Source organism: Plecotus auritus (assembly GCF_963455305.1).
Source record: "Plecotus auritus genome assembly, chromosome: 1".
Lineage (NCBI taxonomy): Eukaryota > Metazoa > Chordata > Mammalia > Chiroptera > Vespertilionidae > Plecotus > Plecotus auritus.
The window spans coordinates 222,449,662-222,476,500 of record NC_137770.1 but is presented as its reverse complement, the minus strand read 5'-3'; the positions used below and the strand labels follow the sequence as shown (position 1 = coordinate 222,476,500).

At 39.2% G+C, this 26,839-nt stretch overlaps 2 protein-coding genes across 2 annotated transcripts in view; one reads left to right on the top strand and one right to left on the bottom strand.

The window, feature by feature from the left end:
• Nucleotides 1-26,839, bottom strand: part of APBB2 (amyloid beta precursor protein binding family B member 2) — a 433,025-nt gene that overhangs the window by 33,779 nt on the left and 372,407 nt on the right. The window lies entirely within an intron of this gene.
• The window catches only part of NSUN7 (NOP2/Sun RNA methyltransferase family member 7), a 35,982-nt gene continuing 21,745 nt past the window's right edge, over nucleotides 12,603-26,839 (top strand). The window contains exons 1-7 of the mRNA XM_080661351.1: nucleotides 12,603-12,719; nucleotides 13,034-13,420; nucleotides 16,557-16,615; nucleotides 17,003-17,133; nucleotides 23,116-23,268; nucleotides 23,568-23,751; nucleotides 25,341-25,548. Of these exons, the coding sequence (XP_080517477.1) occupies nucleotides 13,108-13,420; nucleotides 16,557-16,615; nucleotides 17,003-17,133; nucleotides 23,116-23,268; nucleotides 23,568-23,751; nucleotides 25,341-25,548 (1,048 nt within the window). The 5' untranslated portion in view covers nucleotides 12,603-12,719; nucleotides 13,034-13,107. The remainder of the gene's footprint in view (nucleotides 12,720-13,033; nucleotides 13,421-16,556; nucleotides 16,616-17,002; nucleotides 17,134-23,115; nucleotides 23,269-23,567; nucleotides 23,752-25,340; nucleotides 25,549-26,839) is intronic.

The following is a 26,839-nucleotide window of genomic DNA, read 5'->3' as shown; positions in this document are numbered from 1 at the left end:
CATATAATTGGGATAATAAAATAGGTGGCCTTCTGTGTCTGATTTCTTTAATTTAGCATGATGCTTTCAGGCTCATCCATCTTGTGTTATGTATCAGAACTTTATTCTTTCTGAGCATCAGTTGATGAACATTTGGATTGTTTCCAACTTTTTTTGTTGTTAATCTTCAACTGAGGATATTTTTTCATTGATTTTTAGAGACAGTGGAAGAGAAGGAGTGGGAGAGAGAGAAACATCAATGTGAGAGAGACACATTCATTGGTTGCCTTCTGCATGAGTCCCAACCAGGGCCAGGGATTAAGCCTGCAACTCAGGTATGTGTCCTTGACTGGAATCGAACCCAGGACCCCTTCAGTCGGAGGGCCATTGCTCTATTCACTGAGCCAAACTGGCTAGGACTGTTTCCATCTTTTAGCTATGAACATATGCCCTAAGGGAACCTTTTTTCAGTTCCTTTGGGCATGTAACTACCGTAGGAATGGAATTGCTGAGTACAATGGTAATTCTATGTTTAAGTTTTTGAATAACTATCAATTTGTTTTCCAAGCAACTGTATCATTTTACATTCCTACCAGCAATGTCTAATGGTTCCAGTTTCTCTAGATCCTCACCAATGCTTATTTTGTTTTATTTTTTATTGTTATTGTTATTATTGTTGTCATCATTGTAATAGGTGTGAAATGGTATCTCACTGTGGTTTTGATTTGCATTTCCCTAATGACTGAAGATGTTGAACATTTTTTTATGTGCTTATTGGCCATTTGCACATTTTCTTTGGAAAAAAATGTCTATTCAGATCTTTTGTCTACTTTTTAATCCTTTGTCTTTTAGAATCTAAAAGTGTTAGTTTATACACTGATTATATAATACATATTGAAAGTACACACACACACACCTTAAAGATAAGGTTCTCCAAAGGTTTTTTGACATTTCATCACCCTCGTACTTGGAGGTCTATCACAGTCATTTGTATTCCTGACTTGACTAGGTGTGAGACGATTATAATCCTTTGTTTTTTTATTGTGAGTTGTAAGAGTTCCTTATACATTCTGGATATACATCCCTTATCAGATATATGATCTAAAAATATTTTTTACCATTCCATGGGTTATCTTTGCATTTTCTTGAGAGTATCAGTAAAGTTTTTATTCCTAATGATGTATATCTGAGCTTTGGATGAAGTCCAATTTATGTATTTTTTTCTTTTGTTGCTTCTGCTTTTTGTGTCATACCCAAGAAAGCATTACCTAATACAAAGCTACAAATATTTCCTCCTGGGTTTTCTTCTAAGAGTTTTATAGTTTTAGCTTTTACATTTAGGTCTTTGACCCATTTTGGGTTTTTGTATATGGTGCATACACTAACATTTACATTTTCCATGTGTAATCATATGCATTATCTACCATCGTTTATATAGAGTAGTACAAACAACTACAGATGTAATAGAAATGACAATTTTCAAGTAATCAAGCTTATTAAATAAAAACTCACAGCAGTTAATTTTAACAAAACAATTATCAGAAATTTTCTTATCTTGAGGGTAATAAGCACAAATATATTAACCAACTTCCTTTTCCTATTATATTAAACTCAGTAACTTTAAAAAATATTTTTATTGATTTCATAGAGGAAAGGAGAGGGCTGTGGCTGGGTGATTGTGGGAGAGTCCAACGAAGCAAGGTCCTGGATTGAGTCCTGTCAGAACCCAGGGACAATCCAAGACTGGGTGTCTCATACTTATTTATAGGGAGGGCAGACTAGAGCAAGGTTAAATTCCAAAGGTAAAGAAGCAGTAGTGACTCATATTAGCTGTAAGAGAGAACTATTTGGTATTTTGTGGGTTGCACAGAGACTTGGCTTTTGTCTATGCCACTTTCTCCCTCCTTTTCCTTCCCTTCCTTCTTCTTCCCCTTCTCTTTTAATCAATAATTGTTTATTGAGCACCATACCAGATAGTATTCTAGCTGTTAGGGCTATGCCATAACAGGACAGTCTCTGCCCTCACAAAGCTTACACTGGTATTCCAATTTGAAAAGCACAGTCATAGTATATTCCCAGATCACAAACAGTAACACCAAAAAGGGTTTCAGAAAATCCAAGGAAAAATATACTCACCAATTTTCTTTTCTTTTTAAAATATATTTTTATTGATTTCAGAGAGGAAGGGAGAGGGAGAGATAGTTAGGAGCATCGATGATAAGAGAATCATTGATTGGCTGCCTCCTGCATGCCTTCCACTGGGGATCGAGCCCCCAACCCAGACATGTGCCCTGACCGGGAATCGAACTATGACCCCCTGGTTCATAGGTTGATGCTCAACCAGAGCCACACCAGGGAGGCTCACCAATTTCCATGATACTAGTAAAACCCAGAGTGGGCACCCAAGCAAGGCAAGCTTGCTTCCATAGCCCTATCAACTTGCTGCCAACCTTATGTGGAAAAACCTTCTGATAACAAAATATTTATAATATTCAACTGTCCCCAAAGAACAACCACAATGCCACATGTGCTTTTTGTCTGTGTTCCATATCAAAATGTTCTTGCCTCTAGTAGCTGAAAGAGGTTTTTTGTTTTTTTGAGGATGAAAGGTACAATTACTGAAAGGGCATTTGACAACATGAATTTAATATTAGAAGCTACCAACGTGCCAGTCAATCTTTCCAATTTTATTGAAAACTAAAAATAGCTTCTGCTCAATCTCTATGCAAAACCTCTCCGCTCAAATTCTGATTATTAATTTTTTAAAACAAGTGTTCTTTAGGAGAATATATTTTCTTATTTTGTCAATTTTTTCTCAGAAAAATACAGAGTGGCCAGATTATTTGATCTCTGAATGCATAATAATCTGGCCACTCAGTGTATATCCTATATAATAAAAGGCTAATATGCAAATTGTCCCCTCTACCAGTAGTTCAACCAGCAGGCAGGCCGGCCAACCGCCCATGTCCCCTCCCTCTGGCCAGGCTGGCTGGACCCCACCCATGCATGAATTTATGCAACGGGCGTCTAATACACACACACACACACACACACACACACACACACACACACACACACTGAGTGACCAGATTATAATGCGTTCAGAGATCATGATACTAGGAAATAAGCAATGCTAATTACATTTAACCCAATAATTTAGGTGTTTTCATCTCTAAAATGAGCTTTGTGCTTTGGACTTTAATCTCTCATTTACAGGAAACTTATAAAATGAAGTTGCTACAAAGCTCTCCAGTTGTTTAAAACACAGGGACCTACTGTTTGGCAAACTGCTGGATCTTTGTTTCTTTGTTCTCTTCTTGAATCCTGCTGCTCTCTGTTCCATTTCTCTGAGTATACAGTTTGTACTGTTGTTAAAAATGCTTTCAAATAGAAATGTCTGTTCGGGAAAGGTACTCAGGAGGTCTGATAAATAGATGACATTACTATCAACAGCACTTGGCATTTCTGTTTCAAATAAATTGTCCAGTTTCAACTACCTCATCTTCTTCATTACTTCTACTTCTTTGAACAGAACAACTTAAAATTAGTTGTACTTCTGAAAATATAAGATAGTGTATAGTTGGTTTATCAAAATTCCTCTCACCTGTTCATAATACTACAGAAGGAAATGCTATAAAAAGTTACTGAGTCTGGCCAGCGTGGCTCAGTGGTTGAGCATGGACCCATGAATCAGGAAGTCATGGTTTGATTCCCGGTCAGGACACACATACCCGGGTTGCAGGCTCGATCCCCAGTGTGGAACACGCAGGAGGCAGCCAATCAATGATTCTTTCTCATCATTGATGTTTCCAACTCTCTCTCTCCCTTCCTCTCTGAAATCAATAAAAATATATTTTTAAAAAAAGAAAGTTGGTAAGTATACTTTTCCTTGGGTTTTCTGAAACCCTTTTTGGTATTACTGTTTGTGATCTGGGAACATACTCTGACTGTGCTTTTCAAATTGGAATACCAGTGTAAGATTTGTGAGGCCAGAGACTGTCCCGTTATGGCATAGCCCTAACAGCTAGAATACTGTCTGGTATGGTGCTCAATAAACAATTATTGATTAAAAGAGAAGGGGAAGAAGAAGGAGGAGAAGGAAGGGAAGGAAAAGGAGGGGGAGAAAGTGGCATAAACAAAAGCCAAGTCTCTGTGCAACCCACAAAATACCAAATAGTTCTCTCTTACAGCTAATATGAGTCACTACTGCTTCTTTACGTTTGGAATTTAACCTTGCTCTAGTCTGCCCTCCCTATAAATAAGTATGAGACACCCAGTCTTGGATTGTCCCTGGGTTCTGACAGGACTCAATGCAGGACCTTGCTTCGTTGGACTCTCCCACAATCACCCAACCACAGCCCACATCCTGTAACAGGTCCCTTCTAACACCCTCTTACTGAGATGTCCCCTGCTCCCCATGGTGTGCATCCTCCCTCACTACAGCGAGTAATAACCCAACTTGTTTAACTGCAGGTGTGTCCTTGGTGGCTTCGGCTGGAGGGCACGGCCATTTTCAAGTATATTATTTAATGTAAATGTCATAACAAGAGCATAAACCTGTATTTATAGATGATCTTGGGGCTCCTAGAGGTTAATTTTATTCAGCATTACAGGCAGAAAGAGAGAAAGCTGGGATTTGAACACAGGCCCTTTGAACACTTCTTACTACCTTGAATGACTGAAGACAGAGAAAAATACAGACAGGAAAATGTCCAAATGGAGACAAGACGATTTTTTTTTCTTACCCTTTTAACTGCCACTTTCATGGAGCAATATCTCCATCTTGTGATATTTTATAATGAAGGTTTTTCATTAATTAGATTTTACAGTTGTAGGCAATCCTTCAGATACAACTAAGATTTAAGAGTATATTTTATTGATGCTTGCTCTTCAGGCATAATTAAATTAAGCCATTAAATTAAAAACCAGAGCTATGAGGAAAGAAATGTCTTTTATTATCATTTATGGCACTTAAAACAAAACAAAACTGAGAGACAACACTACTTATCCTTTCATTTGAAAATAATGTCCCGCCGAAGCTGGTTTGGCTCAGTGGATGGAGCGTCGGCCTGCGGACTGAAGGGTCCCAGGTTCGATTCCAGTCAGGGGCATGTATCTTGGTTGCGGGCACATCCCCAGTGGGGGGTGTGCAGGAGGCAGCTGATCCATGTTTCTCTCTCATCGATGTTTCTGGCTCTCTATCTCTCTCCCTTCCTCTCTGTAAAAAAATCAATAAAATATATTTTTAAAAAAAGAAAATAATGTCCCTTAGGGTGACTAAATATCACATAGAGTATATTGGTTGCCTTTGCACCACGAAACTTCTGGGTGCCTAAAAGATAGGGGTGGGAGACTTTCCATTAAATATCTTTTGGAATTTTTAAAAAATTTAATACCATGTGAATATATTTCAAATATATCTGAATGTAATGCAAAACATAAATTAAAAAACTTAAAGGTCAAAAATAAAATACCAATGCATGTCCCTTTTACATTATTAAAAATAAGCAGAATCTGCAACTAAGGTACTACAGAGAATAAAATGAATTTTCTTTTGATTTTTCATTTACAGTTATAATTGACCTAGATTCCTTATATATGAGACTATCGTGTAGCAGCGGGGAAGAAATACAGTCAAGGAAGAAGAGCTCAATTAAGAGATGACAAGGAGTCAGGGATCAGCTGGAACAGAGGAAGACAAACACGTCGTGCTGGGCCATGAATATAGCAATGAACATATTCTTCAACAGTCATGCTCTCTGGATTTCAAGGAAACCTTTTCTGAGTCACTTGAAAGAGCCTAAGTGTAAATTTTTTTTTTTTAAAATATATTTTATTGGTATTTTACAGAGAGGAAGGGAGAGGGATAGAGAGCTAGAAACATCGATGAGAGAGAAACATCGATCAGCTGCCTCCTGCACACCTCCCACTGGGGATGTGCCTGCAACCAAGGTACATGCCCTTGACCGGAATCAAACCCGGGACCCTTCAGTCCGCAGGCTGATGCTCTATCCACTGAGCCAAACCGGTTTCGGCCTAAGTGTAAATTTAAAACAAGGAAGCATGGGCATATGGAGGAAGTACTTTACTGACATACTTACACTAAAAATCATTTGTTATTTGTCTGAAACTCAAATGTAACTAAGCACTCTGTAAATTATCTGACAACCTGATTATACATCCTTTGGGGGGAAAAAATCACAGACAACTCACCAATTTACCAGCAGATGGCTCCCCAAAACTAATTTAGAGTAAAATAGTACACTTAAACCTGGTGAGGAATCATTATTGTAGTAATGATTACACTCATTTTGTTTTGAGTATATTTATTTGATTGATATGGGGTGGTTGGTTTAGTTTTTGGAGGAGGAGTGAGAATTTTGTATTTAGTTACATAAAAACATAAAATACCCCTTCCCACCATTTTATGACTCTTTTGTGATCCTAAAATTTAGAATTAAAATGAAAAGAAAATCGTAACTTAATTTTGTACACTGTTTTCTTTTATATTTGCTCAAGCATTTAAATACTAAGTCAACATGTATAATTTCAGTGTAAACGGACATACCTTTCACAAATGAATTTCATACCATTATGTATGTTGAACATTAGGGCAGGAATCTTCATAAAAACCATGCCTTTACCTCTTCAGCACAGTTGGATGTGCTCACTATTCTAGCATTGAGGCATGACTTAGTTTTGACCCAAAAATTGACTCACAGTGCTTCCAATAAAGTAGTAATAATAGAATTTTTAATCCTGCCACAATCTTACTAACCCTCTAACAATGCCAGAATGTCTTGCTATGTTTCTATGATTTATTTTCTTTTTTTTAAAATATATTTTATTTCTTTTTTACAGAGAGGAAGAGAGAGGGATAGAGAGTTAGAAACATCCATGAGAGAGAAACATCGATCAGCTGCCTCCTGCACACTCCCTACTAAGTATGTGCCCGCAACCAAGGTACATGCCCTTGACTGGAATTGAACCTGGGACCCTTGAGTCCACAGGCTGACGCTCTACCCACTAAGCCAAACCGGTTAGGGCTATGAGTTATTTTCCAAGAAAAAAAAGTGTTATAGAAATGATTGTATCTTAAAGTCTACTTTGTCTAACAATGGCACGGCCACTCAAGCTCTCTTTTGAAGATTATTATTATTATTTTTTTTAATATTTTATTGATTTTTTTACAGAGAGGAAGGAAGAGGGATAGAGAGCTAGAAACATCGATGAGAGAGAAACATCGATCAGCTGCCTCTTGCACACCTCCTACTGGGGATGTGCCCGCAACCAAGTTACGTGCCCTTGACCGGAATCGAACCTGGGACCCTTCAGTCTGCAGGCTGACGCTCTATCCACTGAGCCAAACCGGTTTTGGCTGAAGATTATTTTATTTTTCTATTACAGAAAGAAAATGAATGGCATGAGGGTCAATTAGCATATTCCCTCTTTATTAGATAGGAGATATATATGTGTGTGTGTGCACACGCGCGCGCGTATATATTGATTTCAGTGAGGAAATGAGAGGGAGAAAGAGATAGAAACATTAATGATGAGAGATAATTATTGCTTGGCTGTCTCCTGCATGCTCTCCACAGGGCACTGAGCCCCTAACCTAGGCATGTGTCCTGACCGGGAATTGAACTGTGACTTCCTGGTTCATAGGCTAAGGCTAAACCACTGAGCCATGGCCAGCTGGGCAAAATGAACTTTTAAATAGACATTTTAAACATATATTATTAAATAAACATTTAAATAGATCTTTGAATATCTTTCTCCTATTGACTGCCAATCTTAGTCTTTTTTTGTTTTTTTTATTTCTGACACTTCAAGGTGTGCCAGGCTCATCTTGTGCTTTCCCAGCTCCTTATGTATCTTGGCCATTTTACAGTTTTTGAGGTCTTGTAAAAGGGGTTTGTTTGTTTTAAACCTTTATTGTGGAAAGTATTACATGTCCCCTTTATTCCCCATTGACCTCCTCCAGCCCGCCCCCCACCTCTCCTCCTTCCTACAGCAGACCTTCACCACCCTATTGTCTGTGTCCATGGGTTATGCATATATGCATACAAAGTCTTTGGTTGATTATCTCCCTCCCACCCACCCTCCCCTGCCTTCCCTCCAAGATTCTGCAGTCTGTCCCATGCTTTAAATCCTTCTCCACCCACTTTTTTCTTAGTAAGTTAAGCATAGACTTGAACAAATCAAGACACAAATATGAAGTGGAGGGCCTTCCCATGGGGTTATGTAACTAATTCATCACAAAATTAGGACTAAAAACCAGGTCTTCGGATTCTACCTAGCTTTAAAATTTCTACTACCATTATGCCATATAAGTAGACTAAACTTATCTGTGACATGAGATCCTTCTAATTTCTTTCTTGCCAGTTCTAAATTTTTGTATTTTCTCCCTCTTGTTTCAGAGGAACCACTTATCCTCTAACTAACTCTTGGATTTAAATCTCTTAATGCAGTGTTTTCTCAAGTGTGGTTTGAGAACCACTGAAGATAGGAGAGATGATTTGAAGTGGTATGCAGACTTGGCTTTGAATAACATTTAACCACACAGCAAAAAAGCTGCTTTATTCAATGCTCTTTTGATCCTTCTGACAAGGAGAAAGTCTCATTTCTATACCAGTGTTTAACACGTATATTGCCCATCTGCTCTTTAACCAGGAACAGTCAACCTCAAGCTGGGAGCCTTGGCACAACTGTTTCTAGCTAGAATTTCATACTATTGTTTTTGTTGCGGTTATTTTAATTGATGGCATATCATGTTGATTTTCCATTTATAGTTCTACTTAAGTAAAAAAAAAAGTCAATCTGATTTAAAAGAAAACATTAAGTAAATATTTGAGTATGGCGAAAAAATCTTGCAAGTGGTGCTTGAATAACCAACTCTAGGAAATTACTGTGTTGGTTTACTCTATTACAGTGATTGTCTGTTGTAATCCTTGTTTCTCCTGGGCCACAAAGGACAATCAAGGGCTGGAATGATAAGTCTTTTGAATCCTCTTTTCCCCTTGCATCCTAGGTAACTCAAACTCTTCATTAGTTGCTGTTGTCATTTTTGGCTTCTAAATTTCAGAGTATTATTTCTAATGGCACCATCTCTGAAAGACTATGGTGTAGACTTGTGTTCCTCTCCACATGCCCTACCCTTTAGAACACTTTGTTCCACCCAGTCTTCTGCTGCTTCCCCTCTGCAAGTGAGTAAGGCTCTTTTAACTAATCATTCATTATTAATGGTCTTGTGTTAAATAATCCACCCACAATCATCTTTTGTTTTTTGCAGAGGGATGTTTGCATTATCAGTTTACTACATCCTTTTCAAGTTGAGACAAGTTTCCATAAGGACTACTAGCAAGAGGACGCTTGAGTAATGCTACCCTTCACAATACGTAAAACATTCCTTCACACTGTCACCCAGCATCAGAGGATGATATTCACCTAACTGGGGTGAGTCTCCTGCCTTCTTGGGCATCTAGCCCTTATCCCCTCCTTTGGGGATGGGATATTTCAGATCTGACCATGAATTCCCATTTCTAAATAGCAATAATTATAAATTGCATCCTGGTGTTTAAGAACACAAGTTATAAATCTTTATTTTTCATATGCTTTTTACATTTCTATAACAGGCTTTAGAGGAACTGAGCAGTTTTATACACCCAAATCAAATTGAAGCAAGTGAGCAAATGCATTTTGAGCACCTACTTGGCGAATATACAGGAGCTACTCTGAGTCAAATAGAAGGAATGTTAATTTACAAATATTTCCAATACTCACACCCTGGGGAAAGAAAAGCACTCCATTAAGTTCCTTTGGCAGAAAGCTCCCGGTAACTAACTTTTTAAGTTTCGACACCATCTCTAATTTAATGTTCTGATCATATTACAGAGTGTGACTTAAACAAAAGACTACATTTTTTACTACTCTGCTTTCACAGCCATTGACTCCACACACCTCTCTCTATGGTTACTTTTGTAAACTGCTCACTGAGATTGAATGTGCTCCCCTTGGGGCCTCCCCTCCACAAGGAAGCCATAACCCAGAAGTGAGAGGCAAGGAGGCAGGGTTATTTATACACACGATTAGAGTAAATAGCAACGGTGAGTTCACTAACCCACAACTGTTTGCCTAGGCTTTATTTTGGTGGTAAAGACTCTCATTAAATCTATTTTTCAATACAATGGATTGTCACCCATATTGATCTACCATAAAAGACAAGAAGCTTCTCAAATAATATTTTGAAAGACAATATTAAGTTTATAGCTGGCTTTTAGCTCATATTTTCAGCAGATTGTACTGTGTACTATGTGATGAATAATAAAATGCACCATAACTCCTAAGACATCTTATATTTATAATCTTCTGTGCATGTGTGTGTGTTAAAGAGAACAATATTTTGTTAACTTCTGGGAATAAAAAGATATAATATGTAATAAAAATAAAACCATTTTAGAGCATGTGTTGTTCAGGTTGTGTGGGTAGAAAGAAGGTAGACGTAGGGGGAATAGATATGTGCAAATAATTTTTTTATTTTTATTATGTATATATATATTTTATTGATTTCAGAGAGGAAGGTAGAAGGAGAGAGAGGTAGAAACATCAATGATGAGAGAGATGAGAAAGAATCATTGACTGGCTGCCTCCTGCACACCCCACACTGGGGATCGAGCCCGCAACCCAGGCATGTGCCCTGACTGGGAATCAAACTGTGACCTCCTGGTTCATAGGTCGATGCTCAACTACTGAGCCACACCAGCTGGGCGCAAATATTTATAATAAAAATTGAATGGTGCCAAACTGAGGCCAAGGGATGTTAAAAACTTGCCTAAGATTTCACAGATGTAAGTTAATCAAATGCGAAAGTCTATCCCTTCTTATTTCACCCACCAAGAGAAGGACTAAGAACCACAATTTAGAATCCCTGAGTATCCATAATAATGTTAGTGTAAATTGTGTTTATTTTCCAGATTGGACCACTTCTACAAAGTAGTTGGGCACGTTTCTGAGATTCCTGAACAGGAGTCAGTAGGGTCTCTAGAGCTATTTACCTTCAGTATATTTGCATGCTTGCACTTGCAAGCTTTTTCATATGACTTTGTTTGATCTCAGTCCAGAATTAAGAACTTCACTCATCTTGTAGACTTTGTTTTGTTTTTGCCTTATGGAGAAAATAGGGACCAAGTACCTGGCAGATTTTTTTCTTTTAAATAGATATTAGCATGTATTTTATTAATTTCTTTAAAAGATTTAATTTTAAACTTGAAACATAATTTATCAAGTTTCTTCCATAATTCAATGCCTAATTCTATTTTACAAAAGGTTTTTCTAAACCAGGAAATGTAAAGTACATACATGTGACATTTCATTGCATGACCTTTATGTATTCACGTTTGTATTAGTTTACTGAATTTTACTGCAAGAGAAATTAGAGTGCATGCAAAAAGGCTCTAGATATTTCGACTGGCATTAAAATTATTAGATTACCAGACCTGAAATTTGCTGGAGAAGATAGAAAGTAGCAATAGAAAAATAAAGCAATCTTTTCCTTTCCTTTTTGGTTTTAGAACATGCACTTTGAAGATAACAAAATAGGTTACAAGGCCATCAATGAAGTGTTTAAAATGCACAGAAACTCAACAATAAATTCAAATCTCAGTCATTTGGTTTTATTCTAGAAATTAATGCGTATTTTTGCATGTTTAAGATTTTTCTTTGATGCAGACTTCGTTCTAGGGCTCTCAAAAATTAAAAATAGCCATATTAAAACCCTCTGGGGAGGTTTATATATGTTCCCAGTTGCATTCTATAATTTGGAGGGTGGGGCGAATTTGATCTTTCGTAGGTCCATTTCAGCAACGCCTTTCTTTGCAGGCAACGTCGGTAAAGGAGGGATGTGGTCTTAAGTTGGCAGAGATCTTTAAATAACTTACCCTGGAAGAGTCCGTCTAACGTGTTAGCTACAGTTGTAAAAAAACAACCACGGAATACATTAAGTCTCTTCTTTTTTTCCCTTTTCATCAGTAGTTTTACACCCACCTGTTTGCGTTTCCTGCGCCTCTGCTAAACCCGCTAAACTGGGTGTTGTCAGCGACACAAAATTCTGGCTTTCCAGGAGACCATAGGGAATGTGTCGGAAAGAGGGGCCACTTGCAATCCTGGGGAAGTCGAGGACCCCCAGGTCCGCGCTAAGGCCGTTCCACTTCGGGGTGGGCGGGGCTGGCACAGGTGTCCCGAGAGGCGGGAAGAGCAACTCGCGGAGCCCGAGGCAGCCTGGGCCAAATCCCGCGGGAACTGCCCTCGGCGGGGTCCGACGCCCCGCCCCCAGGCCCCCACGCCCTCCGCCCCCTTTCTCGGTTGCCATGGAGACCAGGATCCTAGGCGGAAGAGCTACCGGAGGCGAAGGAGGCGTACCAGCGGCGGCCTGAGCCCGCGGGGTCCATCGGCTCGCGTTCCACCGGCTCAGCCGCCACGCCCGCGACGAGTGACCGCGCGTGGCAGGCGAGGCGCTACGGCGCGTCCTCCTCCCCGAAACCCCAGCGAGGCGAGCGCCGGAGGCCCCGGCCCCTGCCCCGAACCCGCCGGTGGGAGAGGCTGCCTTGGAACCAAACGGCCCTCGCTGGCCTCCGTCGCCCTCTGTCGCCCCGGGCTCGCGAGGGCGCCTTTCCAGACGCCAGCCTCGGTGTGCGCGGTGCCGCCTCTGCGTCCCCAGGCCCGGGAAACGTCCGCCCTGGGGGGTAAAGGAGGATTCGCGCGAGCTGGTGAAGGGGGCGCCCGTGGGGCGGTAGAGGCGGCTCCTTGGGGAGCTGTGTCCCCAAGCCGGCCTGGGAAAAAGCCGCCTGTCGCTTGGGAGGCGACTCCCCAGCTGTCTCCATCCCTCTCCCCTTTAGAGTGTGTGATGTCGTTGGGGCTTGTTGGGCTCGGAGTATAGGATGCTCGGATCGGCCAGTGAACGTCACCTCCCCGTCTTTAAGGCCACAGCCGAGTGGGGCACCAGGTGTGGCCCTGCAGAGAGAGGGATGTACTGAGATAAGCTTTTCTTTTCACACAGACGATGCTTACGGTACAAGTAAAACCATTTCCTGGAACATCTGAATTGTAATCGACGGCAGTCCAGGGGCAGACATGCTAGAGCCAAGTGAACTGCAGTTTTCCAGCGAAAACAATACCGAGGAGCTCTCCCAGCTCGCTTGCCTGGCCCTGTCGGGCGACGAGGCATCCAGCGAAAAGAACTCGAGCGGTATCCCCGACAAAACGGGTTATCCGGATCCCGTTTACATTATGGCAGCGAACATTTTCCAGGGTATTCGAATCGAAACGTCACCAGAGAAAGTCTTAATAAAGTATGGGAACGAACCCCTGCGGCCCCTGTCCAGCGAGTCGGCGGATGAATCCTTTCAGCATCTGTCCTATGAGCTGGCCTTCAGTGCCCTGAAGTGTGAGTAGCACCCCGCCGTGAGGATCAGCACAAGAAAAGAATGAGAGAACTTGTGGTGTGCAGCCCCCTCAGACCACGTTTTGTTTCTGTGCATATGGATATCTTTAGTCGGTGGTTGCAAATGTCAAGGAATGAGGAGAGTTCCAGTAAAACACGCTTTTTCAGGCCAGAACTGTTTTTCAGTGTAGATTTTGTCTAGCATGGTGCCTTAGATGCAATTCAGTCATTAAATTGAACAAGGAAACACTCCCATTAGCAGGAAGAACAAGGATCCATTGAAGCACGCATTTATAGTTTCCCTCTCCTTGGGTATTTCTTTCCATTCTCAGTGTTTACATCTTGTATTTTAGTTGTGTTTTAGTGTGTGAAACTCTCAAAAATATAAATAAAAACCAGTAAGAGGGTCGGGGAGAGGAACAGGGGTAGAATAAGAAGAAAAAGTGCAATATATTAAAAATGTATATAAAAATTAAAGCAACCCCAATTAAGATGACCCCATTTATCACCAATAAATAGCTTTGATTTTGGGAACTTATACATTCATTCCTCCAAATTTTTGCAGAATTCTGCTAATTTCCTTCTAGGGCGGGAGATGCCATGTTTCAGATTTCCTCAGTGGTGGTTAATTATTAACTTCTGAGCGTGGGGAGCAGATCCCAGGAGAGAACCAAATACTGTTACTAGGAGAGCAAGAAGTCAGAGGGCTTGGAGACATTTGTTTTTGTACTAACCATAAACTTTAATTTAAATAATACAGTGATTTATAATGTAATATAAACTGCAAAGTTTATGTTGGCTTGTAAACTGACTGAATATAGTTACAAAAAGAAGTTCTGGAAATATTTGGAGTATTAGTATGGTTGGAGTGATAAGCACATAGCTTCCTAAAGAGATCTTGAAAGGGCAACTACTCATTTGCCTATCTATTTTTAGTATTAATACTTACTGGGCCTCCTTGCACATAGGCAGTTAACAATTGTTTAGTGGAATTAAAATGTCCCATTAATTTCTCTCTTTTTAAAATATGTTTTGTTGATTTTAGAGAGAGAGAGAGGAAGGGAGAGAGAGAAACACCAATTGGCTGCCTCCCGCACATCCCCTGCTAGAATAACGTTCCATTAATTTCTTAGATATGATTATGTATTTTTGGTTGTCTGCTGAGATGAGGTAAACTTTAAGGCCAGGAATTTGTCAATATAGAGAAAAATTTGATGTTAAGAGGCAACTTCCCTTTAGTTTTCATTTCTTTATTTTCTCCTGCTTGTGATTTTTTTCTTTTAAAATCTGTCTTAACCATTTTTCCTCCTCCAGTTTAATCTTAAAGACCAACCAATGAGTCAAATGAACATTTCTACACTTTTCCTCGCAAGAATGAAATGCAGACTTGGGCATCTGTGTTGATTAGTTGGTATTTAATGTTAATGCCAAGACTCTATTATAGACACTTTGTTTTCCTAATAGAATATTGAATCTTACCTTTAGAAATCAATACTAAAAGTCTGAAATTATTTTATGTAAAATTATGCACTAATTAGATAGTCATGTGGTGTGCAGTTAAGTGTATTCCTTTGGTTGGGTTTTATGTTTTTCAGTTTTATTGTTTGCTCCTTCGATGATGTCATTCTTTGTGCATAAGCTCTATCAAAGCAGAGAGTGTATGTTCTGATTAACCTAAGGTTTAAAGGGCTCAGTATAATGTTTTTTGAAATGAAGACAAACCACTACTCCTGCTTTACTAACTAGCCTGAAGGTCACCTTTTTGCTAAAGGAGGTAATGAAGAATAACCTGCCTATTCCTATTAAGTACTAGAAGCTAAATTTTTTTTTTCAAAGAATCTCTGGATCTTTCAAGGAATACTAAATATTTAAAACAAAGAAAAACTGGCAAAATGATTTCTTAAAAAAATAAATTTCTTAAAAAAAAGAAAGAAAAAACCTTGAGGAAAGATATGTTCCTGAAATTGTTGATTTTATTGATGGCTTAATTCTTTCTCCAACTTCTCTAGGTGTATATAGTAGTTAGTGAATTATAAATACCAGGTACTGGTGTGGCCTTAACCTGGTCATTTCAGAATCATCTAACCTGTCAGCGGAAAACCTTATAATTGCTTAATGTATGCTTTGAGAACACGTTCTGAATCCCTTGCTCACTTACTTCCCCTTCTGGCACCTCTAATATTGTTACATTTCATGTTGTCCCACAGCTCCCTTAAGCTGACCTCCTGTTTTTTAATTGTTTTTTTCTTTCTGGTTCTCTGATTGAGTGATTTTTTTCTACTCTGTCTTCTAATTCTCTGATCTGATCCTTGGCTTCCCCAAATCTGCTGTGTATTCCTTCCACTGTGTTCTTTATTAGTGCTATGTCATTCTTCATAGTTACTATATCTGTTCTCATGCCATCTTTGCCATCATTATTTTGAACTCTTATGTCTGATAAATTCCTTATCCATTTTATTTAGCTCTTCTTCTGGAGAATTCTCTTGTTCTTTCGTTTGGAGCCTGTTTGTTTTTGTCTCCCCATTTTGGCTGCCTGTTAGAGTTTGTGACTATGTGTTATGTAGATCTGTCATGCCTCCTAATCTCTAGTGCAGGACAGTGTCAGATGCTGTTTCTGACTGGCCCTGTATACCTGTGTGGAGCTCTCCGCAATCCACAGCTTGTGGCTCCCTCTGCTGTGTCTGGGTGCCTTTGGGAAGGACCAAGATGTGCACCAACAGTGACAAGGACATTAGAAGTCACAGACCACCCCTCATGAACATAAACATATAACAAAAATCCTAGAGTATTAGCAAATTGAATCCAACAATTCATAGCAAGATAAGACATTATGAATGAGATCTTTAATGTTTTTCAAAAGACATAAATTAAAGGTTGGGATTTCTTTATTACTACTTGGACCATTCAGATAATGCACCTTTGCGATTCCATGTGGTACCTGGGTCATTAGGGTCCAAATTCGTAACAGTTGCAACTTCATCATGTCATTGTAATTTAAGTCTTTATCAAGAATTGAGGTATATTTTAGATATGAAAGTAAATGTATTTTATGACATTGTCTAAAGTGTATTTTGATTCCAAAGTGTTTTCATTTTCAGCTTTGGTATATTCAGTAACAGGCATTTACCTTGTCTTGCAGATCAGGGTATTTTGGAAACTATATTAATAGATAGCTGCATCTTTCCAAGTACTACAATAGTAAGTAGATGCCTTTTATATAATTAGCTGTCTCCTGATTGTTATTTCGAAAGTACTAAAAAGCCTTCAGGCTTAAGTCATAACTAGTTTTCTAAATGCTGACACCTCTTTAAAGTATATTCTTAACTCTTTTTACTTCTAATGCTTCTAATACTGACCCTAGTCCTTTCATTTTGATGAACATGCCAAAAATTGTCTTCTTTGAAAGATCTCTTTCGTACTGGACTCTTTTTTTTTTTTTCTATTTTGAGGTGTTTTTCTCTCAATCCAGCCAGATTCTGTAAATATAGTCATATTCCTGACCTGTTATGAAAAATAATGGAATGAAAAATAGTGCTATTAGATATTGTTTATATACTTTTCTTTTTGTGTGTTTCCCCTTGGTAGCCAGATCATTTGAGCAGTTTAATTATTGTGATGCTGTATGATTTTCAAGATAGAAAATTTCAAGCTCGTCTCTTTTCTGATAACAAACAGTGCATAGTGGAAGTTCAAGAAGTAGAGAACCTTCTTAACAGGTAACTGTAAAAGTAAAAAGGATCCTATATAATAAGGATGCAGTATGCAAATGGTTGTTAGGCCATGAAGTGTAACGAACCGAACGAGTAATGACCGGATCACGGATCAGCAGGAGGGAGGGGCAGCAAGCTACAAGCAGGTGGCAGAGAGCTACAGGAGGGTGCAGGGCAGCAAGCTATGGGGGGGTGGGGGGGGGGCGGAGGGAGCCACAGGAGGGTGGGGCAGTGGGTGGAGAGCTACTGGAGGGAGGTAGAGAGCTACTGGCAAGCTACTGGCGCACAGATTCGTGCTCAGGGCTACTAGTGTTTTATATGGACTCATTATTAGTATTTTCATTGGCAAAATTCTATATAGTATAATGTATACGTGTTAAATTTTATAGAGAAAAAATATAAAAGTTCACAAGTTTCTTACATTCCTTTAAAAGCAATATTAAAATGCCCTGGCTGGTGTCCAGCTGGTTGAAGCTTCATCCCATACACCAAAAGGGGGTGGGTTCCATTCCCAGTCAGAGTTCATTACTAGGTTTAGGGTTCCATTCCTAGTCAGGAGGCAACCAATCGATGTTTCTCTTTCACATCAGTGTTTCTCTCCCTTCCTCTCTCTAAAATCAATAAAAAACAAAACATCCTCGAGTGAGGATTAAAAACAGCATTGAGCCCAGCTGGTGTGGCTCAGGGGTTGAGGAAGCAAGAGGTCATTGGTTCGATCCCTGGTCAGGGCACATGCCTGGGTTGCAGGCTCAATCCCCATTAGGGGGCATGCAGGAGGCAGCTGATCGATGATGTTTCTCTCTCATCAACGTTAATCTCTATCCCTCTTCCTTCCCCTCTCTCTCTAAAAGTAAAAAACGTATTAGAAAACACACAACAGTATTGAAACCCTGGCTGGTGTGGCTCAGTTCGTTGGGCATTGTCCTGTGCACCAAAAGGTTGCTGGTTCAATTCCTGTTAAGGGCACATGCCAATCCCAGTAGGGGGCATGCAGGAGGCAGCTGATGGGTATTTCCCTCTCCCATCAATGTTTCTCTCTTTCTCTCCCCCTCTCCTGTCCGCTCTCTCTAAAAATTAGTAAAAAACCTTAAGAAAGCCGAAACCGGTTTGGCTCAGTGGATAGAGCGTCGGCCTGTGGACTGAAGGGTCCTGGCTTCGATTCCGGTCAAGGGCATGTGCCTTGGTTGCGGGCACGTCCCCAGTGGGAGGTGTGCGGGAGGCGGCTGATCGATGTTTCTCTCTCATCGATATTTCTAGCTCTCTGTCCCTCCCCCTTCCTCTCTGTAAAAATATCAATAAAAAAATATATATATATTAAAAAAAAAAAAGAAAAAAAAAACCTTAAGAAAACAACAGTATTGAACAGGTTAAATCTTTTGTTTAAATCAAGTTGTAAGATCCAACTTGTATTTGGAAAATCATGAACAATTTTTAAGAATTTTTGCACATACATAAATTAAATTTCATTTGAAATATTTATTTACTTAGCTTTGTTTATAGCTCTTTTTAAAAAAACTAACCTGTATCAAATGAGAATTTCAACAGTAGATAAGAACCCACTGCTTTGACAAATTGGAAAAAAACCCCACAAACTTTGACATAGTTAAGAACAAACATGTTTTGATTTTGTTTTTCTTTATATCCTAAATATTAGCAGAAACCTACTATGGAGATAATAATACAAAGGTGATGGGGAGAACTAATTAAACTAATGTATGTAAAATGCTTAGATTAGAACCAGATACATAGTAAATGGTCAATAAACATTAAGTACTATTATTGTTAGGGCTTTTGTTGTTATGCTGTTGAACCATACTAGAAAGCACTTTATAGCAACAACAACAATCTTGTAGGAAGATTTTTATCTAACAGATAATTTGAAACAGTTGTTAGTGTGATATCTGATTTTATATTGTTAACTAGAGGCCTGGTGCATGAAATTTGTGCATGGCGGGGGATGTTCCCTCAGCCCGGCCTGCACCCTCTCCAACCCGGGATCCCTCGGGGGATGTCTAACTGCCGGTTTAGGCCCATGAGGTCGGGCCTAAACCAGCAGTCGGACATCCCTCTCGTAATCCAGGACCACTGGCTCCTAACCGCTTGCCTGTATGCCTGCCTGATTGCCCCTAATCCCTCTGCCTGTCTGCCTGATCATCCCTGCTTGCCTGCCTGCCTGATCGCCCCTAACTGCCTCTGCCTCGGCCCCGCCGCCACGGCTTCATCCAGAAGGATGTCCGGAATGACGTTCGGAAGGTCAATCAGTTGTCCAGTCTAATTAGCATATTACGCTTTTATTATTATAGGTGGGAAATTCAAGCAGTTTCACTTAAATTATTGAAGGCTGAGACCAGAGGACTCAGGTAGTGGAGTAATATGGCTTACATTTATTGAGCACTTAATATGTATCAATCACTGTTATAAGAAACTCTTGACATAATTACCTTATAAGGTGGATACTCTTATCATTTTCACACATGGGAAAAGGGAGGCATAGAGAGATTAAGGGAACCTATCTAATGTCATAGAGTTAGAAAGGGGAGTAGACAGAATTCAAATTTCAGGAAGGCTGACTCCAGAGTCCAAGCTTTTTTTATTTTTTATTTTATTTTATTGATTTTTTTACAGAGAGGAAGGGAGAGGGATAGAGAGTTAGAAACATCGGTTAGAGAGAAACATCGATCAGCTGCCTCCTGCACACCTACTGGGGATGTGCCCGCAATCAAAGTACATGCTCTTGACTGGAATCGAACCTGGGACCTTTCAGTTCACAGGCCGGTGCTCTATCCACTGAGCCAAACCAGTTAGGGCCAGAGTCCAAGCTTTAATGTTTATATGCTGCCACTCCTTGCCTTCAGGATATGAGGCTTGGCTGAGTACTCTGGAAGATTAAAGACAGGACGTAGTCATATCTCATGTTAGTTGTAGCCATGAGAAATTCTGGAATGGAGGTTAAGCTTAGGAATTACATTAACTATAATTTAACATACAGAAAGCAAGCTCTGGCTATATGTACAATGGGGATGCTGGTAAAAAGAGAAAATTGAGCAGTTTTCCATGATAACATTCAAATTGTAGCAGGAGATGGACTTCTAGCTCAAGAATGTTGGGAAAGGCTATTTTTGCTTCAGTTTTCATCAATGCAGTCTGCCTCACTATGGAAAACATTTTTTATGGTAGCCAGAGTATTTCATTTATAGAAGTAATATGTTTGGTTATCCTAATAGCATTTAGATTTGGTCTTTGTCCTCAATCTGATATTGTATATTTATTTAAAATCTGTATAACTGTATATATACTTTAAATTTTTGTGTGGTTAAATGATATTAAAATTCACACTCCAAAATGTTTGTTAACTGGAAATTTTACCCATATACACAATACATACATTTTTCTAGGTTTCATATCTCTAATATTTATATTTCATGATTAAATAGTCCAGACAGTGCATTTATTATGGTAAATTTGAACTATGTAGATATTTGGACAGATTGTTTAATCAAAAATAGTTTGTACTCAGAAACATTTCACAGTGTATAATATAGAACTGTTACCTCCTTTATATTAATGTATTCTTTTATGTACATTGATGTATTAGGTCAGTGGTTGGCAAACCACAGCTTGCGAGCCACATGTAGCTCTTTGGCCCCTTGAGTGTGGCTCTTCCACAAAATACCACGTGTGGGCGCGCACGTACAGTGCGATTGAAGGAGTACCCTAATTAAGTTAATAACAATGTACCTACCTATATAGTTTAAGTTTAAACAATTTGGCTCTCAAAAGAAATTTCATTCGTTGTACTGTTGATATTTGGCTCTGTTGACTAATGAGTTTGCCGACCACTATATTAGGTAATTGTTTTTAGTATCCCTTGCTGTAGTTCTGTGACATTAGTACATAGGACTACACCAATGTAATTTTATTATAGCCCTAGAAGACTTCATGTAGATAACACTTTCCTCTCCAAGTGCCTCTATGTTTGTTCTCTCCCTCTTCTTCTCTTTCTTTCTCTCCAACTCCCCCATGCACATACACATATTCACACTTAAAAACATTCTTATGTGAAAAGTTCTCATTCTACCGAGTAGATAATAAGCTTAATTTTATTAAACTTCTGGCAGCCACACACATCACCCTGGTTGTACTTGACTCTTTTGTGTATTCTCTTCCCTATTTCTCATTTAAGGTTATGATTTTTTTCTAGTTCCTTTTTTTTAAAAAACGTGGGTGTTTTTTGTTTTTTTAATTTCAGAGAGGAAGGGAGAGGGAAAGAGAGAAACACCAATGATGAGAGAGAATCATTGTTTGGCTGCCTCCTGCACAGTCCCCATTGGGGATTGAGCCTGCAACCTGGGCACGTGCCCTTGACTGGAATCGAACCCAGGGTGCTTCAGTCTGCAGGCTGACACTCTATCCACTGAGCCAAACCAGCTAGGGCTCAAGGTTATCTTTGAGGTTTATTATTCAACTAGTGGCCTGGTGCACGAAATTCGTGCACAGGGGGGTGGGGAGGGAAGGTGTCCCACAGCCCGGCCTGCACCCTCTCCAATCTGGGACCCCTCGGGATAACCGGCAGTCGGACATCCCTCTCACAGTCCAGAACTGCTGGCTCCTAACCGCTCGCCTGCCTGCCTGATTGCCTCTAACTTCTTCTGCCTGCCAGCCTGATTGTCCCTAACTGCTCCCCTGCTGGCTTGATTGCCCCTAACCACCTCTGCCTCGGCCCCGCATCCGGGACCCAGGATTCCCTCCTCCAGCTGAACACAGGCACCCGGGATCCGGGCTTCCCTCCCTCTGGTCAGCCATAGGCACCCAGGCTGGCTGCAGCCGCAGGGGATGGTGGGCAGGTGGCTTCGCCTGGGCTGCAACCGCAAGTGCTGGCGCCTGGACCGCAGGTGGGTGGCTTCTCCGTCTTCCCTGGGATGCAGTGTGGGTGACTTCTCCGACTGGCTGCGACCTGGGATCATGGGGCAGGTGGCTTCTTCGTCTCCCGGGCCACACACAGCCTCAGGCACTGGCGCCCGACTTCTCTGATCCCCACAGGCCCAGAGCGACGTGGGGAGGGGGGACTGCCGCCATGTGTTCAGGTTAATTTGCATACTCACTCTGATTGGCTGGTAGCGTAGCGGAGTGACGGTAATTTGCATGTTTCTCTTTTATTAGTGTAGATTAGATTCCTACTGTGAAAATGATATGAATATGGGTCAAAAGAAAGTCCTGTATTCTCATTTATTAAAAATTAGGGCTATGACATCAAGAAAAATGATTGGGTCTTCATGGTCATGCTAACCAATTCTTTTTCTTTTCTGTTGTTTGGAACTTTGAGGCATGGGATAATCAGAACTAGGAAGGGCTTGATACAGATTCATGCAAGTTCCTTAGCCTTATCAAGACTACCTTGGCCTGGTAGCTCAGTTGGTTAGAGCGTCGTCCTCATACACCATGGTTGTGGGTTTGATCCCAGGTTCAAGGCACATACAAGAACCAACCAATAAATGCATAAATAAGGGGAACAACAAAATCAGTGTCTCTGTCTCTGTCTCTCTCTCTCTTTCCCCCTTTCCTCCCTCTCTATCTCTCTCTCAAAAAAAAAAAAAAAAGAAAGAAAGAAAAGAAAAATGACTACACTGTTGCTGTCTTAAGGTTACACAGCTAGTAAGTGACAGAACCTGACTTTAACTTCAGGTTTGTCTGACTCTAAGTCCTACACCTCTCTCACTACATTAAATTTGTCTTGAAACTAGCACTTGATATAAGTATCTGAGCAGATGTACAGTTAACTATACAGGGGCAGCAAAAACTAAAAAGAGGAAGCAGGATTATTGAATTTCTATTTTCAAATATGGCCATTTTTTATTTTAGACTATAAAAATTTGAAATAGAATTACTGAAGGATTTGTTAAAATTTGAAATCTAATTTGTTAATGTTTCCAGTGGAAAATTGCTTGTCTTCAATGCAGTAATCACCAAGAATGGATTTTCTATCTCTAGTTTTAAGACAAAATTGGCTGCGGCATTGGCAAGATGTCGAATCAAACATGATGCCCTTTCAATTGACCACATTCTTCCAGAAACAGTTAGGAACCAGGAACTAAGGGCCTCCACTTTGCCACTTTATGCTTGGATAAATACTTTAAAAATTAGGTAAGAGTTTTAATCAGATTCTTTATTCATATTTCAAAATAATGTGATAAGAAATATTACCTTTTAAATGGGTGGGGGCACATCTGGGGGAGTAATTGGAGAATCATAGTTTAGTTCAGAATCTTATCACCAAACTACCACATATAATCACGTAAATAGGTTAACATTTCTGTCTCTGTCTTTTAACGTATTGTTGCCTAAAATTGTAAGTTCCATTAAGTGTAATATATGGAAAAAGTGTTAAACACATTTTTAATGTAATATATTTGTAGTTACAACCTAATGTTGTATATTTACAGCCCTGAAGAAGTTTATTATAGTTTGAAGAAAAGAGGCTACACTAAAGTCAAAACTGTATTGCATATTGGTGGAAAAGTCTTTGCTGTGGACCAACATTGCTATGATGTATTAATTTTTCCATCTCATCTTAAAAGTGATCTTCTAAATATAGATCTCTTCAAAGATTATAAACTCATATTTCAGGTAAATTAACACTTATATTCATTGTGATTCTCAATAATCCTACTTATCCAAAGAATCTCTCCACTTAAAAATAAAACCTGCTCTAGCCAATTTGATTCAGTGAATAGAGCATCAGTCCCAGGGACTGAAGGGTCCTGGGTTCAATTCTGATCAAGGGCATGTACCTTGGTTGCAGGCTCAATCCCCAGCCCCAGTTGGGGCACATGCGGAGGCAAGCAATCTCCCTCACATCATTGTTTTTTTCTCTGTCTGTCTCTCCCCCTCCCTTCCTTCCACTCTTTCTAAGAATCAATAGAAAAATATCTTCAGGTGAGGATTGTCAACAACAAAAAATAAATAAAATAAATAAAATCTAACAAACATTATATTTTTCTAGATTATCAGGGAGGTTTCTGATTTTCACCTTGAATAAAATTAATACCTCTACAATCAGTGTTCCTATTATACTTTGGCATCTTTGTCCTATTTGAAGTTGTAAAGAACATATTCTCTCCCTAGACTCCATAGGTGGGGAGACTTGTATTGCTGGCAACTATATTTTTCTCTCCCAAGGGAAGATTCAAGAGAAGGTACAATGATACCTTTTCTGCCTTACATTTCTGTGGAAGATGCTAGAGCCATCCTGCATTTGAAAATGCAATGTGTGATACTTTCCCATTATCTCTTTAATATAGTCTTATAGCTTTGATTTGTAAGAGATGTGTAATGTCTATCATTGTAGGAAGAGAATGTGAGATATAATGAGGTTTCCATAAAATAAAAAGTAAAAGGTCTAAAATATTAAGTTAAATTAATTTTTATGTCCTTTGATTCCAATTCTTAGCTCAGATTCTCCTAGTCTTCTAAGGTTTATCCCTTTACTGGACCCATATTCTTGGGCAGAATCTTTTGGCCTTATATTAGAGTGACACCCTTCTGAGCACTGAGATCAACTGCAGAATCCCAGTCTGTATAGCTCCCTTTTATATGCTTATCAGCCATTTTTTAAGCTCTGTGAACTAGCAGCAATTTAAATTACAATGTAATAGGGAGGAAAGAATGGCAGTATCCCTGGCCAGGTAAGCTCAGTTGGTTTAGCATTGTCCTGATACTCCAAGGTTGCTGGTTTGATCCCTTCTCAGAGCACATACAAGAATCAACCAATAAATGCATAAATAAGTGGAACAACAAATTAATGTTTCTCTCTAGTTCTTCTTTCCTCTCTCTCACTCAAATCAATAAAAAATTTTTTTTCTTAAAAAGGAGAATGGCAGTAGTAGATGAATGGGTTTTCATGAATGAATAGGAATGGGCAGGGCATCACTAATCTATTAATCACATTTTGGGGACTTTGGCATTGCATTATATACCTCTTACAAATCAAGTTAAATGATAACAGTCATAATTTAAGCTAAACAAAGGTCTTTGTTTTAAATCAGTTTATATCAGTTATTTTTGTTAACTTTATATTTTATGTATAAGATGTTTTAAAATAAAATGGGTTAGGTGTCTCTTCAAGATTCCTACTAACTACTTTCTTTTACCAAAAAGAAGTCAGTTCATGCTTCTAGTTAAATTCTTTGAAATTCTAATCATATCATACCTTGCAGGACAAATCTCGAAGTCTTGCTGTCCATTCTGTAAAGGCTTTATTAAATGTGGATGATGATATCTTAATGGTCAATACAGGTTCATGGTACACAGTTGCCCATATGTCAAACTTAACAAATAATATCTCAAAAATATTTGTGTGTGGAGTACAATCACAAGCTAAGCATCCTGACCTGAAGAACCTTTTCACAAAAATGGGATGTAAAAGTAAGTACCAATATTCATTTGTTTGATAATGTTCTACAAGATTTAGAGCCCTGGCCAGGTGGCTCAATTGGTTGGAGCATTGTCCTGAAACACCAACGTTGCAGGTCGGTCCGCGGTCAGGGCATATATAAGAGGGAACCAATGAATGCATGGAGATGTAGAACAACAAAATTGATGTTTCTCTCTCCCCCTTCTTCTCTCTCTCTCAAACCAATCAATAAAAAATTATAAAAAGGTTTAGAAATATTAAAAATGTTTGAATTTGTTATTTTTAATGTAAAAACTCTATGTGAACTATACTCTTAAAATCCTCACTAAGTCATGCTATATCAGTCTGTTCTTACCGCTTAATATTGGTTAAACAACTATAGTTTTTGAAAAAGTATTTTTATTGATTTTTAGAGAAAGAGAGAAGGGAAAGAGAGGGAAACATCTATGTTAGAATGACACATCTATTGGCTACCTTCTGCCCAGAGATTGAGCCTGCCACGCAGGCATGTGCCCTGATTGGGATTGAACGAGCTACCTTTCGGTGCATGGAACAATGCTCATCCAACGTAACTACATCAGCCAGGACTAAACAACTACAGTTTAAATTAATGGACATATTGGTACTTTGGTATATTGCTTGACATTTAGCCACTATTTAATTTTAGGTTCAAACAATAAGTAGTCAAAGTGAGTGGTAGAAATGATTGATGATCCTTTAATAAATAGGAACACTATCATAGGAGTGCTTAAGGGACAAAGATATTATCTAGAAGATAAGTCCCCTTAGGCTTCTTATTTTTAAAAAGGTTTTCATTGGATCATGCTAGGACTAAAAATAACATTTATTATAGACCCAGTGAGGCTGAAAAGTAAGAAAAACTTTTGACAGATTCACAGGGTGAGGTAGAGAAAAAGTAGAATTCAGGGCTTGACCTAGAAAGATAGACTGGTAAATAACCAGCATTTCATTTGGAGCATAAAAGAAGTATATCCTGGATAGTAATTAGTTCTCCCATGAATTGAAGCCCAAATGTCAATCATCTCAATTAGCAGTTGGATTAAGGTGATGTGGGATTGCTAGTGCTCAGGTGCCTACCAGAAGTGAAAGTAAATTCTCCCTGGAAGAAAATAACATAATCCTAGGTTTCATATTATCTCTTAAATTTTTTTCAAATGCAGTAATGTCTGGCACTAAATTATAAAACATAACCCAGTAGACAAACAAAAAGAAAAGCTATAGCTGTAATAAATAGAAGAAGAAAAAACACTATAATACAAGCAAGCCCACAGAGGGTCCAAT